This window comes from Caloenas nicobarica, chromosome 1 (genome assembly GCF_036013445.1).
Source record: "Caloenas nicobarica isolate bCalNic1 chromosome 1, bCalNic1.hap1, whole genome shotgun sequence".
Lineage (NCBI taxonomy): Eukaryota > Metazoa > Chordata > Aves > Columbiformes > Columbidae > Caloenas > Caloenas nicobarica.
In genome coordinates this window covers 6,858,598-6,875,088 of record NC_088245.1, presented here as the reverse complement: position 1 = coordinate 6,875,088, position 16,491 = coordinate 6,858,598, and the positions used below count along the sequence as shown (strand labels likewise).

Here is a 16,491-nt window from a genome sequence, read left to right as displayed (position 1 = left end):
TCCTGCAGGTGTGCTGTATGCTGGTCTCCTGTTGTCTTCTCCATCCAGGCCACATACAGAGACTTTACAGAACACTTCAGCATTTCCAACCATGAAAGGTGGCAAGGTTAAAAATGTTCATTTTACTATTACAGACCTCACTGTTTCTTCTTCATTGACCCCTATATTCCCACATTTCTGTGTCAGTCTCACGACCTTCCTCCTCTTTCTTCCAAACTCAACTCCACTTTAATAAACATCCAGAAAACTCCAAGTAATACAATTAATATTATTAAGAAGCTGTGAAATGGAGAAGGGCATGGCTGCAGCCTTCCCTCAACACACCACCAACCTCAGCCATTTGATCTTACTGTGCTTCCTTCATTTAATTGATGAAATTTTTGCTATCAGCTTCATTATGAATAAAGACGCTTGGCCTTTGGTTAATATATTCTTTAACAGATCTCTCTTTGATACAGAGAACACATTTTCATTTGGAGTCATTGCTCTACACAGTACAGATATTTGTGTTTAACTAGTAATGTTGCATTCATAGAGATTTTTAAGGCTGCAAGAAGCTGGCATTTTCAACTATTCTCTGCAACACATTTATTTCTGCCTATAAAAGGTTATAGCACCTTTTAGGTCAGAGGTTTTTTAATAGAAATCTAAACTAGCAATGAGCCATTTCCCTTTTAATTTAAATTACATTTCAACACAATTCCTAAAAACTATGCCAACCTAGAAAAACAACCTGTACTAACATAGAAACTTTTGGCCGTTGTTTTGGCCAGCTTATGTCCATAGAGTCATGATGATTTATATCATCTGGATTTACATCAGCTGGAAAACTAGATTCAGGGTATTGGCATCTAGGAAAGGCAATGATGTGTAAATAGTTCTTTGGCTTTGCTGCGGATGGGCTCAGTTTCCTCAAATTTAGCAGCCTCATCATTAGTTTAAGCTAGTTTAGTCAAAACTATTCTTTTGGAGTGTCTTTGAGGTTAAGAGACCTCGAACTCAAACACAGTTCATTTAGATTCTATCTCAGGATGGGCTGAATTGCCCTCTGGAATTGACCCTGTTTCCCCTGATTGAGATGGTGAATTCAAAGTAGACAAAGACCATTCAGAGAGGAAATGTGTTGTGGGATGGATCCTGTCCCTCCTGTTGGCCACACGTTGTGTTACAAGCCGGTGATCTGAAAGCGAGGAATCTGCTTCCATCCTGCCTGCAGAACTGGTGCCAAACCACACAAACTCAGGAGCTGTCATCACCTCCAGCAAATCTCAGGCTCAGAGAATTGCCTGATGCTGGGCAATTCTGAGTTAATCTGCAGAGGATGTTCAGTTTTCTGCAAAGCCCGCTCAGCAGGGACTTACATAGTGTTACACTACAGGTCGTACAAGGTGGGATGGCCTTGCACAAGGGCATGCAGGATGAGATAAACTAGATGCTGTTGATGTCTCTCCCAGTTCTGTCTCAAACTTCTTGTGCTGCCCTGTATAAAGCCCTCACTATGTTTTTCAGCTGCAAGACAGGGCTAATTCTGCTCCTTCCCAGTTGCTGGCTTGTCTCTTAGAAAGCCATATCTTTGGTTTTCTAAGGCACAGGCACATTACTTACTTACTACCTACACCTGAGACCAAGGAGTGCCCTTAATAGAGCTTGTAGGTATACTAAAGTAAGAAAACCACGGACCTATGTTTGTCTGTAGCACAGCCTTGGGCAAATCCCACCCCTCTCACGTCACAGGTCCAATTTATAAAATGAATCCTCTTTCCCAACAGAGGAGGTCAACTGGAGGGTCTAGGGAGGCTGCCTGTCCATTTGGTGATGAAATAAAGCACGAGATAAACACTCCCTCTCACGGTTGCTCTGAATCAAATGTCCTGTTCAAATCACACACGTACCCCTATGATTTAGCAGGGTGATGGTCTGCAGTGTGTAGTCAACCCCATTCTTTCCTTTATTTGTTTGGTAAATGTCTAAGTAATGAAGAACTCCAATGACTTCTCAGCAAAGTCATATACCACAGAAACATGGGCTCTCTTGGAAATTCCATACTGTATATCCTAACTTGGCACCATTTTATGGGTGGTGATATGAAGGCCATGTGCTCTCTCCATTCCCCTTCACCTTGTCCCGTTCTCTTCCTCCTCTTCCAACACTGGCATACTGTCTGGAAATAGTACACGGTCACACTGCAGGCCTGGGACTAAGGTATTAAGAACATCAAAGAGGCATTTCAAAGATTTTAAGTGTAGTTTCTTTTTGGAAACATTATTTTGGTTTTTGGGCAGAACCAAATGAGACAATGGGCAAAGCAAGGGCAGCTTCAGACCTTTGCCTACATGGAGGGTTGCCATAGACCTTCATCTACCCCATCTATGCGAAGAGCAGCTAATGTCTGTGGAGCAGAATCAGCTTTCTGGGGCTGCAGGGCTTCGGGGCAGTTCCAAGGCTGGCTTAACTACGCTGGGGCTTTCTGCATAGAGATTCACAATGGTAACTGTGTCAGCCGTGCTGACGGCTTTTCTTTAGGCCACTCTCGGCTCTCGGTTACCCTCCACAATTGGCTGTCACCACCTAAGGCACGGCACAACAGGAAGCTCAATGTTTTACTTTGATATCAGCCATCTGCTTATCTGTGTTCTGGTCACATCCTGCTTAGTCAGTTGTGGAGGACATGAGTAAGTTAGAAAGCAAACCACATCGCTCGCCTGCGAACCACAACTTTGTTCTTGTTGTTTTACTTAATGGAGAGTTTAAATAACTCAGTGTTCAAAGTACTTATTTTGCTCCAGCTCAGATGATATAGTAGTGCACCAGGGATCAATATTAACCACAAGTTTAAGGTTCAGTATCTCTGTGACTTTAAGCATGAGAAGTTGCAGAGAAAACATGTTGTCTTTTGGGAGATATTCCTGTCAAATCTGTACTGGCAGTTGTCTGAGTCCAGAATCCTCTGAATTTGGGTGTATTTCTGATTTTCTGTTGCTTTCCTGAGCTCACTGACTTCAAGGACTAGATAAAACAGATTTGACTTAATCTGCTTCTGACTAAATGGCTGCCATTCAGATGGATGCAGATGTGCAGTATTGGTTTAACAAGGACAGATGCAAAGTCCTGCACCAGGGAAGGAATAGTCCCTTTCAGTAACACAGGCTGGGGAAGGATGGATGGATGTGCTGGGGAGGAGCTCTGAAGAAAAGGATCTGAGAGAGTCATGGTAGGAGGTGACCATGCGCCAGCAGCATGCCCTGGCAGCAAAGAAAACCAACAGCACCCTTGGCTGTTGGAACAGGAGAAGAGCCAGGAGACCCAGGTGATTTTTCCTCTTTGCTTAGCATTTGTTAGATCACATCTAAATACTACATCCAGATTTGGGCTCCTCATTGCAAGCAAAACACTGATCAGCTGGACGGATTTAAGTGGAAAGCCAGCGAGATGGTCAGGGGCTGGAGCACTCATCCTGTAACAAGCCTGGCTTGTTCAGGCTGGAGAAGATAGGGCTTCAGGTGGGCCTAAAGCAGCCTCCCAGCACTTATGAGAAGGTCATTGGCGAGACAGAGCTCTGCATGGTGGGAGGAGGAGAGGTAAATTGAAACAAGAAGTGTTCTGTCCAGATATAAGTAAAAATATTTGTATCGTGAGGATTGTCAAGCACTGGAACAGATTACCTAGATTGCCCTGTCCATGTCCTTGGAGGTTTTCAAGGCTTGACTGGATGAAGCCCTGAGCAACCTGATCTCACTTGACCCTGCTTGGAGCAGGAGGTTGGACTACAGAGCTCCTGACAGCCCTTCAAATCTTGATTATTCTGTGAACCTATAAAAAGTAAAAGAGTGTAGCAGAAAAGAAGAAAAAGTCAGGTAACACTGAGGCAGAATGAAAGAAAGCTGAAGAATGAAGATGTGTTGACAGAAAACTGAACTGGCTTCTGTTCTTGGGTCTGTTTAAAGGAATAAAGGTTGACACCAAATATGCCACTTAATTCTTGTCTGTGCTTCTGTTTCTGGTCTGTCACAATTACTTTGTGTGTAAAATTTCCAAGGCTAGATCTACATCTAGGTAAAGGAGGTTCTGACCTTGGATGATTCCTTGTTATTTTACATTCCTCTTAGTTTCCTTTAGCTTTAGCAATGTGCAAGAGAGATAATAAAATTGCAGTAGATGAAGAGAAAGAAATTGTGCAAAGAGGGTAAATGCAGTAAGAAAATAAAATAAAAATTATTTTAATACTTCTAACATGTCCCCAGTCAGTAACATAGGAGTTTTGGACAAAAGAAAAAGAAATACTAAACCCAAAGAAGAAAACTCTAATTTTAGCAGGTTGAATTTAAAATCTTTGTTTATTAGCCAAAATCTCTTGGTTAAACAGAATATTCTTTTGTCCCTTTGTTAATACAAGAGGGATAATAAAACTAAGAGACAACACTGGATTTAAGGATAATCAGATTAAAGCTGCATTCTCTGTTTCCCTTCTAATCTTTAGTTGCAAAAACCAGCGATGTTTTGAATGGTATCTTGCAAACTGCATCCAAACAAGACAAACACCTGCTGGCCTGAGCGAAAGACAAAAGATATTGGCCAAAGTTTAGTCGTGTTGGACAAAGTCTGTGCAAAGCTTCCAACTTTGGTCTGATCTACAACATCTTATTTTGGTGGTGGTACTCTCTTAAACAGAGAAGAAAGGCACTCAGCTGTAGGAGATTCTTATGTAGCGGGGAATCTGGATCAATGATCTGGTGTTATGTGTGATTCTGGCCAGACCTGATCTTACATGTTTAATGTCAATCGATCAAGGTGTATTCTCTTCATGCAGCACTAAAGACAACTGGTTGTTATAAAGAGAAGGAGGCCCCAAACCTCTGAATTAAATATCTCCTGTGGAAAAGAAGAGCGATTCAAATATAGTGATGATGGAGCTTAGGAAATGAGGATTATAAACACGGGAATGGGGGAGAAGTGGGCAAGTCAATCACACTGCCCATGTGACAGTGCTCTCAGGAATTTGCAGTTCCGTTTCTGTCTGAAATGAGCACACTCCACAGGCTCTGACTGCATAAGGAACATTTTAAAGGGGAAGAATAATTAAGCAATGACAGAGGCATCATCATTATTAGATAATCATAACCCAGGGGCATTAACAAATGTTGAGTGTCTCTAATCCCATGGGGTCTAATTATTCTGTGATAATAACCACACCTCCAAGTTTTAATTTATTCTTGTGGAGAATCTGGGGGGGAGGGTGGGGGAAAAGGGGGTAGTTTAATATTTTTGCTGAAAGAAGATGCGGTTGGCCTTTCAAAAGGGCTCATCGGTATTCTAATCTAACTAGCAGTGTGATTGGCATTAAATTGTCTGCCCTTTACAGTGATCTCCAGCCAATCCGAATATTCACCCTTGCGCAAACTGGTGGTTTCCCAATCTCTTAACACAGCACCAGCATGCACAGGTTCTGTTTCTTGGGGCAATTTTTGGCAAAGGAGAGGTGGATTTTCCTAGTCTGAGGAGGTTAATTTTCCATAAAGTCATCTGATAAACACATTGCCATTGGTGTGGAGAGAGAAGCAAAAACTTGCTCATTTTCTGGTATCTTGGAAGTGCTGTCTGACATGTCAAAAAGGAAGATTCTGGTAAGTTTAAGTGCTCTGCTTGTGCTTGGATAGAATAAAATAAAAGTGACAGACACACTCCAGGGAAAGAGCACCAGAAAAGCATGAGAGCAAGAAAGAATCAGGGGGAAACAAGAATGACAATATAGAAAGACATCTAGTAATATCACAGCCTTTCTCAAATAAGTCAATGTCCCTCTACTTCTTCATTACTCACAGGTGAACAATTCCTATAAAAGATTACCCATATCTTCTCAGGGTACAGGAAAAGAGAAGCACCAGTGAGGAAAGCAGAAAAAGAGAGTGGCATAAACTCAAGATCTTGTCACTTCTGTGTATCTGTGTGCATGCATGTGCACAAAAAAAAAACCCAAACAAAACAGGGAGGTGAAGCAATTCATTTGGATTCTTTGCAAATTAAGAAGCCAAGGTCTTCAAGAACTGGAGACTAACTTTAGACACATAAATCCATACTCTTCTTTAGTGAACAACTCTTTGAGAGCTAAGGAGGCTCTGTGAGCTTGAGACAAGTGTAAATCAGGGTCACTTATCTTAATCACTTTTGTCATTTATGTTAAAGCCTAACTTGACATTTCTGATTGTCTTGAAATTGCAGTGTGAGGAGCTTCCACAGAAGTGCAAAGGAGGAGGAGAAAACAAAACATACAAAGGTGCTACAGGTATGGCAGACAAATCTACCAGCTGGCTATTTTTGTAGATTTCCCGTCTTACGTTCCTTAAGTTTCCTCCAACCTATCTATCCAACAGAAAGTATTTTAGGAAACAAGGATTTATTTATTGGGCATATCTTTGTGATTCTAGGCTATTGTGTTTAAGGGTACATTTTCCTGTGAGGTTATGGAGGTGGAGAGAGAGAGAGTAAAAAGCAAGTTAATATTCTGGATCAATTCCACACTGATGGTTCTGTGTTGTTGAAATGTATTGCTCAGTGAAGACCATTCACCTCTGGTGTAAACTCCAAGTCATATATCCTATTTCACCACTGTGCCTGCAAAATATCGTGCATTCTCCCCAGCACACCACAATGATAAATCACTTTTGGTTTTGGCTAGGAAGTACATTAAAGAGAGGCTGGGGAACAGAGTGATAGGGCACAGCAGACCAGCTTGGGTTAAACGTCATAGATGCCCATTAGATATTTCCAGCTGTAACTCAAACTGAAATCAAACCACATCGAAACCTCATGATATGAAGAAAACAAAGAATAATTACTGAGCATTTACGACTGTTTTACTCAGCAGGGCCAAGGGCTGCGGCCTGCGTTCATCGAAGCAGTACTGAGTTCACATCAAAACCAGAGCATTAGCATTTCTACAGGGAACTTCCAGCTGTGATCTCATGTTTATTACTGCTATCTCACACTATTTGGAGTGAGCTATTGTTCAGAGACTCATGCCCTAATGCCAAAATGACCTCCACATGGAGCCACTTCAGCATACAACCACTTCTAAATCACTTTCCAAAGAATTTCTGATCTAGAACCATCAAGGCTCTCCTTGAGGCGAGGGTCTCCTACCTGCAGTACGGGTTCCTTCACACTGCCCCGTGTGCCTGCAACATCTTTGGCATATTTTCACCGCTAAGTAGTAACAAATAACAAGCAGTAGCATGTCTCCATAAAATAAGAGTGTCAGTAGAGTTCAAGCCTATAGTTCAAGGTATGTTTTTGTTCCAAGAGTGCTAATCACATGCATCTATGGAAATTCAGATTCTAGTACATGGGAGAAGATGGCCTGATTCATCTTCATTTTCACCTCTCTAATACATCTGTCTTAAGATCAGGTAAATAGTCCTTAGGAGGTGTTTTGACTTTCCATTGCTGCAAGATGTGCCTAAAAGATTTGTTTATTTCAGACACTTAGGAGTCATATCCATGGTATTTTAGAATAGAGATAAATTATATATTGAAAATTTGAGTCTGTAGATACAGGAGATATGAGCCTAGAAAGTGCATGAATAAGAATTTCCATGGAAGAAGGGTTTTTTGTAGGGTGTGCAAGCACAACCTCATTGTAACAGCACACCAAAAGATACAGTCATTCAACTCTGTAAGCTGCAGAACTCGAGGATTATCTTGTCTCATCTAAAATTAATCAGCCATGTCCTTTGCAGACCATTTGTAAAGTCATATATAGTTTAATGTGTCACTGCTTCTTATCATTTATATTGCACATTTTTGTTCCATGAACAGCAAAGACCGCCAAGGGTTTACTTTATTTGGTTTTAGACTCATGCAGTTGTTTGAGATATTTTTGTTTGCCCAATGTATAAAATAAATCAGCAAACTCGTATTGAAACCACTACCTCTTTTCAGACAACGCTGAAACAATTAGGTTAAAGACACTAATAAACTCTAATTTCTCTTACGTTCCTCAATTTATCCTGCCTTAGGAAAATAGACCGTGAGTATCCACGGACATGTACACAATTCACTAGGGTTGAAGGAGCAGTACTGGTAGTACTAAATATTAAATAGTTGAAAGCTTCTTCAAGTGCATGAGTTTTGCTAAGATTTACATTATTTCCTGAATATTACGTACTCCAGCATTTTCTGGGCTTGGAACTTCTTATAAGATATATAGCGTATAAGCTCACATATTTACCTGTGTAGCCAAGCTGATAGTATCATGTTTCTTTAGTAAAAAACAACCCTGAATGAACTTGAAATAGTACTTCCAACAGAAAGAAAAATAGCCTTTTTTACAAAACGGGATTCTGGTGGCTTGAAACAGAGATTAAGAGTGGCGTAGAGAGACACTTTCAAAATATAATGTATCACAAAGCATTATTTGTATACCACAAGCAAAGTAAATCCTGAAATATGCTAAGGCAATGGATTTAATACTTTAGGAAGATGATAATGTACTAATGCTTAAAAAACAAACATGTCTCCTGTTGAATTAGATCCTACTAATCCATGTTTAGTACTGTACAGTTTCCTAAAGAAAACCCCAAAGAATTAACTAGCACAATGCCTCACTGAAAAATACACACGATTTTCTGTCCTTTAGCATACCACTTTGGTACTTATGCAATTCTGAGAAAACAGTCTGAGATTCTTCTGTGCCAAAAATTCGTAAATCAACACTGTTGATTCCAAAAAAGAGACAAGGAACTTTTGCAAAATGCCTCTTCTTGCAGTTGTTGGGCATCTTCACACTGACAGGTTCTACCCACACAAAACCCAACCGTTTAGTAACCGAACCTCCCTAAGACCCTTTAGTTCACACATCAGTTCAAAAACCAATTTGCCAGGAGAATATACAAAGACCTGTTAAATTTTAAGGGACAAATTTGCAAACAGGTCTTTCCGGTGAATTGATGGATTGTCTGCTGCCACTGGTTTCCTTCAGGTTATCACCAGTTCATTTTTCCAATGAGGAGACCAGGGAGAGAAACTGCTGAGGTTCCACAGGAATTCATCACCCTTCGCCTCTCCCTTCACTGCATGGGGTCTCTGGGAGACTTTTAGCCACAATTCCTACCCTTTGCTTCTTTAGTCACTTCAGACATTTGGAAGCATTATTAAAAATACAAATATAGGTCAAAACCACACGCCTGGTTTCCAATTTTTGGCTCCAACTTGTGTTTGGATGCCTGCTTAAGGGTGACCTAATTATCAGATGGGTTTAGTACCAATACATCCCACCCCCCAGAAGTAGCATAGTCTCTGGGCACTAAGAGCAGTCAGAATTAATTCACTTATTTAGGGGACTAACCACAGACTCAGAAACTTAACACTATGTGGGTAAGTGCAGCTGAAACACAACAGTTCAGAAATATACTTCTCCCATCACAAATCTCCTTGAACTACATGACCAAGTGACAGGGTGGTGGGCACGCTAGGCAAGATTTTCTTCCATGGCTTCTTTGCAAAAGCATACTTTTAAAAAACTAGTGCTGTGATGAGGGTTAAGGCATTGGACTGCTCTGTGCTCAGAGCACTAAGATAATAGTGCTAATAGTGAAACTAGATTTAAATATAAAATTGAAAGTCATACATGGATTGTTTACCCATCCATCCAGTACTGTATGTACTCTATAAACCTTTATTTCAGATATATGTTATATTTATCAGCTGTATTTTTATCCCCAAAATAACGAACATTATACTAGGGAAGTGTTCTATGTACTGCAAAACTAATAAAGCTTATTTTAAATGATTTTATAATAACAGTATACCTTATTTTAAATGATCTTGTAATAATGGAACCTGCATTAATTCCACATGAAATGGCACAAAAATAATCAATTTGTACTACAGCATGAAAAGTGCCATTCTGCATTTTAAACTGATCTTTTCCAACATGAAACATCTACCTCAATTCATCCTTTAGCAAACTGTCAGACCTTCCTACACACCTACTGGTAAGGTTATTTTTGGATCATCCTGGAAGCAAATCACAGCTATCTCAGTGGGTGTACTGGCCTCTAACAAAATGTCACGGTGGCAGACTTGTACTGCTGATTGGAGAAAAACGTATTGTACTGAAGTGAACAAAAAGAGAATTTTCTAAGAATTATTATTTGAACATTTTTCACTGCTTCTCAGCTGAAGCATCTTGTATATTCTATAAAATCTCTAACATTTCAACAATTGTGTTCACAACATGAATACCTTCAGCTAACAAAGACAATCTTTATGCTATATTAGGGGGTAAAGAAAATAATGAACCATGGATGCTAACTATAAGTTATAATCCTTTGCTTTTAGCAGGGGCAAAGAATGAATTAATTCTTACAAGACAGGCACTGTAAGCAGGTTTTTTTTCATCTTTTTTTTTTTGAGTTTATTCTATACTTCACAGGCTTTCTTTCTAGAGGTTGCTATTCTTCAATGTCAGTATCTGTCTGAAAATGAGTATTTTTAGACTTTAGTGCTTAGGAGAGCTTTTTTTTTTCAATGTAAGAGTTAATGGCTGAATTCTGATATAATATGGCAAAAGCTGGGCTGGAATTTTAAGAGGTGTTAAAGAAAAATGTCTTATTTTCTGCACTGACAGTATTTCTTTGCAGAAAGATTTCTTCCTAGGTTTACACAGCAGATAAAACTGAGGAGCTTTTTTACCAAAGCATGAATAGCTAGTTCAGCTGTGTGAATAAATAATAGTTTAGAGAATGAAATAATCATGAAAATGTCGTGGAAAATCAAGACTCTGAAGTCTAAAACTGAATTAGCTTCTGGTTTAGCAATTCTACCCCCCCACAGCTCAGGAGTTATTTTGTGTATGTTTATATAGATAAATTTGGATTTATAACTAGATGTTTTGTCTCTTCATTTGCACATAGAAGGGTTTTCCTACTGGCTACTGAAAAAAGCGTTTATGCATGAATTTTAAGAAACAAAATTAAAATGAGCTCACAGAAGCTGTGGAATCTCCATCCTTGGAGATATTCAAAGCTCGACTGGACGTGACCTTTACCAACCTGCTCTGAGTGGTCCTGCTTCAAGTAGGAGCCTGGAGTAGAGACCTTGGGAAGTGTCTACCAATCTACGTAATTCTGTGACTCTAATGTTATGGCATTAAACAATAAAAATCCTTGCAGTGATGGAGAAGGGCAAGATGACAATATAAGCTGGTGTCTGAAACCCAGCTTCCATATTCTTCCTGTGAATACAAAACTTTTTTCTGCTGTTGCTTAACATCAGTTTGCAAAAAGATCAGGAGCTTCATAGCTTCTGATATTAAGAATTTTTTTGCAGTACCCTATCAACCTTGTAGCACTCAGGACGGTCAGAATGAACATTATTGTCCTTGGGAAAATTAGGGTAGCAGGTCAACTGAGGCAAATTAAATGTCAGACAGTATTAGAGGCAGATCCTCTGATCCTGAGCATGTATGTCTGTCCTTCACATCCACCCCCAGGCCTGCCCACTGCCCACTGAATTAACCATAAATCTCTGCAGGCTCTGGAGTCGCAGCCTCCCTGCAAACTCTTTTCTAGTTGATCCATCTGCAGGACATCGCAAGGACAGTCTCTGGAGGACAAAACAAGGTTCCTGACAAGCAGCTGAGATTCATCCTGCCTAAACTGAGAAATGTATGGTGTCAGTACCCATACCTGAGGTAGTCAGTCCAAAATCCCTTCACAAGTAATGGGAAATGCAAGCTTCCAGGGCCCAGCCAAAAGGAAGTTGAGAAAAACTGTCTTGGACAACCTGGAGTCAGGTAAAAGCTACCTCAGCCTAAATCCTTATGTTATGAAATACTACAGGTACCTGCCATTAAAATAAGAAAGTGTTCCAAGCGAGTGAAATGAAAAGAAAGTGAAGAATTAATTAACTAAATAGAGGTGATTAAAGTAAATAAAGGAAACCATTATCATATCAAAATAAAAGACAAGAAAGATGATTAAATGAGTCTTCAAAAGACCCGTGAGAAACTCACAAAAGACATAATACGCATTTACCTGGTTTTTATTCTTTCATGATTTCATTTTCATTTTTATTCACTACCATCTGATAATTGCAAAAAACAGTTACTTTAACCATGGGCAATTTAAACCATTTTAATTTTTTTTCTAGGGCCAAGAGACGAAAGAACCTATTTATTGCCTGAGGGGATTTTTACTAAAATGAAAGCTTAATCTTTCATGTTTTTTTAAGCAAAGGCTTTTAAAAAATCATTTCTTACAATGCTGTAGGGAGAGACTTCCATGGGTATGCAAAATTGAAATTATAAATTTACAATTATAAAAAAATTAATAGTTTGGGGGATTGCATTGTCTCTGTTCTTTCTGAATGAACTCTATTTCAAGCTTAAGAGAAAGTATTTAGCACATGGAGGAGAATGAGTGTCCTTAGACTCTCTTGCAGTCACAACTATTTAGTAAGCATGTATGAGAGAAAGATCACCGGAGTTTAATTTGCTTGGAAATATGTGATTGTATGAACCTTCAAGAAGGAGTTTCATATAGATTAAACAGTCACTATTAGATGCTGAAAATTTTTCTCCTCTTTTTGCATATATTGCAATTAGAAGCCAGTAGCAAAACTTGACATCCTCAAATATCAAATGCCCTGTTGGTTCCTCACTTCCTGGCCTGTTTTTCTGTGTTGCCAATGCATCAAAGTTGGCTTGACCACCATCCTCTCCATAATACTTGGATGCACTAAAGGTTGCTAAATCTTATCTATGTAAAATTAGGCTGCAAGATGAATTTTAACTGAAGTAACCACCTTTTGGGGCTCTTATAATACATGTCTACAAGGGACAGAACAAGAGCTCTTGGTCAAAGATCGATTCAGGAGACATATTCAGGAGAGATATAGTTATATATGGGTAGGGACATGGATATGATTTATGTGGCTGTCATGGTTTAGGGCATTATTAGAAATACATGCTTATACCCATCCCTGTTCCGTGCAGTATTTTGGCTTCAACAACATCAAGAAAAGGATTAAATTCAAGCATGTACCTTTGCACTCTCCTAAATTTGGGCAGTTTTCTGAACTGAGAAATATTAATTTAATGCATTATCTGGAGAGACACAAACACTTCTTCCTGGGCTTAGTGTAGACTTTGAAATCAGATGAAATAATTTACACTTATGAAACACAATAAACCGAAGTGTTCTATTAAAAGAAAACTAGACCAAAAAAATACCCTCAAGGCCTCGAAATATCCACACATTGAAAGGCAGATTTAAATGTTTTCTGCCAACATATTTCGAGTTTTAATGGAAATACTTTGAGCTACTCTGAAAAGCTTTATCAAAGTAAATTCATTTTCCATAGAGCAGAGAAGAATCATTGAAGATATTGTTCAGGTTTACAAAATATTTAATAGGGTGGAGAATGTGGAACCAGATAAGAAAGGTTAAACTGAAGGACATTTTAACAAGGCTTGATTTTAGGTTGGTTGTGCGACATAAACAGGTCAATGGACCTATTAGGTTCAGACTTTCTCTTTGACACACCAAATATTGGAAACACTTGTATACAGCTACTATCTGTAAGACTTTTGAAAGCAATTGCTGTTCTGAATACACTATTTCAAAGGCTAAATGCCCAGATTTTTTTGAAAATAATACATCTTCAATGTGTTAGGCAAAATCATTAGTCTCTGTTAAAAAACCTTGGACCTGCTCTATGATACCACCCTGAGCAATACTAAGCTCTAGTTATCCCAAAGAAATACCTGCCCAGGCCAGGTGAAGAACCTTTCTAACCATGTGCCTCTGCAGACTTGGACATAAGATGAAACCACCTTCCAGGTACCCGAGGAGCCTTGAGACCAGTTTCAAATAGGGAGCAGCCAGTCAGCCAGAGTGGACAAGAAGATTGCGTTGGAGAGGCAGAGAGGAAAACATGGACCTTAAGGATGAACCTGAGTCCTGTGCTAACACAGCAAGACAAAGATCATGGCAGAAACATGCTGCCACCTGAGGCTCTGGTGCCACTTTGCTGCAGAGCAGCCAGGACAAAGAAAGTTCATTTCAGTACGTCGAGTTGTCCTGAGAAGTCTTGTCAGTGTGGCTCAAGAAATGCTGAGCACGCTTTGGGAGGGCAGGTTACTCAGACATTTAACAGCTAAACTGCAGAGATATTACAGAGTATGCCCGAAATGCAACATGTCTGCTTCTAGAAGTGGGCGACATTTTGACATGAGTAGCACAGAACCATTGACACCGAGACTAGCCTTTTGCAAAGTGTTAAATCTCAGCTCCAGGATAGAGGAAAGAGGTTGCTCAGGTTTTAAAAAAATATATCAGTAAACTGAAATTATTTCCACCCAACCTGCTTCTCAGAGATGTTGTGAATTAATATGATTTTTAGGTCAAGATGAACCTTACACCATAAACAGGAAAATGCTGCACAAAACCAAGCTGCCTTCCATTTAACCTCTCTGCCAGAAAAACAATAAAACTGTAATATAATGGGAAGCACTGGCGAGCTTCAAGACCCGGCACCACACTTGGTCCCAGTTCTGTTGTGCAGAGAAGAGCGTTTTCCCTACCGATGAGCTCAAACCGTCTGCCATGAATTACTTTTTCATGGGGAATAAATACACACTTAAACAAGATTAAACACAAATGTTCTTTAGTGGTGTCTAAAATAATATGAATGTTTTTTAGAACGGCAATAAACACACTTCACGATGCAAATAATCACGCCCTGCAGCCTTCATGTAAGATAAGTGGCCAGATTCTTGACTCTAAATCTGGAGTAAGTAAACTGAATCACCATCTCTCTCTCTATGGATTCTGGAGATGCTAGAGTGTTGCTGAACTCAGGATTTGCCCTGATTTCTCTCCAGGGTTTTGCAGACATCAGACACGCATGACTGAGAGTCTACATGACGGTCATGGAGGCACCTGTGCCTCTTATCCTGTCCCTTATTCCCCCCATAAATCTGTCTTCTGCTTAGTGTAATGAAGTCAGAATCTGTATTCTTTGTGCATATGATAGCACTTCTGTAACTGTATTCTCAGGAGCAGAAGAAAGCTCCACTGAGGTTACAACAAGGAAAAGAGAAAGGAAAAAAAGGGAGAAGACCTTCACAAAAATTCATGATAGGTGAAAGCAATACGTGCATGATGTACTGGGAATCAAAGATCTGCTTCTCAGGGATTAAAAAGAACCACCTCGGTTGATCTTTCTGTAGGATGAGAAGGCTCGTGTTCCGAGTTCTTTTTGAAAAGTATAATTTAGCTGAAGTTTCCCACGCAATTGTACTTTTCATGTAGAGTTTTGTAAGATGGGTCTGTTAGGTTTTAATGGCCCCTGAAATGAGCCTGGAAAGGTGAATGTGCCCACATTGGACCACTTCAAAAATCAGCTATTGGCTTAAAAATAACAGCAACAAAAATATTAAAAGGGTCTCTCAAAATTATACGACCACAGAACTCAGACACATGGAATCATTGTTTTAACTATTGTCTTCCCATTTATTCTCATTTTTGTATTTTGAAAGCAAGCACTCTGCCCTTACCAGGACTTGTGAGGGCTCCCAGAGCACCGGTCGTTGTGGACAGAGGATTTGCATTGGTGGTGGTAGCTGAGGTTTGGGCGGCGGCTGCTGCGGCTGCTAAAGTTGCCAAATTCTGTAATTGTAAAGCGTTCATGCCTGCGTGGAGAAGAAATTGGGTTAATGAAAAGACGGTGTTAGAGAAAAAGTATTTTCAATAGACATGGAGATTTGGACGTACCTTGCCAAGAGATTCAATTCTTCTTTTCCTTCCCAAGACATCTATAATCTGCTAACCACCCTGAACAGCATCTCTCACCGCTCTACCTTGGAGCTGAGAGAACACAGCAAAGGCACCAGCCTATAGTTTAGGAAAATTAAAACTGGTTCGTGCCTCTTCTATAAGGGAAGTGTAGAATTAAAAGTCATTTAAACGCTGTGTGAAGCCCAGGTGCAATATTATTTCCTGACACAACAGGGGGTGTAAAGAAGATAACTAATGTTTAAAACACATTCAGGACAGGGTCATATAATTGAGATGAATACAATTTATTTTGTGTGTCTCCTCTGAATGTAGGTACTAAGGCTACGCTGTGCAGTAGCCAATAATTGTGCTGATCTTCCTTTTCATGTTTCATTTCTAAAACCACATATGAACTAAGAATATCAAATTAGTATCAGTCTGATCACAGAACCATCACTGAGGGAGGGACTTGTGGGCCATAAGCACTGGACTGTGTACTCAGTCATCTGTAACTTCATAATTTTAGAAGATGTCAGGAGATATACTTGCATTTCAATGAGGACTTTGAACTAATGGATGCATTTAAATAGCAAAGGCTTTAATTAAGATGGCAGTTAAAAAATGACAAACAATAAATAAAATTTATGTGAAATAGAAAAAAAAAGATTATTAAGAAACAGAAAATGGCATTCATTTGACTTAAACGCCTATGAAC

The 16,491-nt window shown here is 39.6% G+C and overlaps 1 protein-coding gene across 10 annotated transcripts in view; it reads right to left on the bottom strand.

The window, feature by feature from the left end:
• CELF2 (CUGBP Elav-like family member 2) overlaps positions 1–16,491 on the bottom strand; it is a 374,192-nt gene that overhangs the window by 20,599 nt on the left and 337,102 nt on the right. For 9 of the 10 annotated variants that reach the window (XM_065626864.1, XM_065626865.1, XM_065626872.1 and 6 more), the window contains one exon: positions 15,557–15,691. The exons of the other annotated variant lie outside the window; for it this stretch is intronic. In XM_065626864.1, the coding sequence (XP_065482936.1) occupies positions 15,557–15,691 (135 nt within the window). The remainder of the gene's footprint in view (positions 1–15,556; positions 15,692–16,491) is intronic. 10 annotated transcript variants of the gene reach the window in all.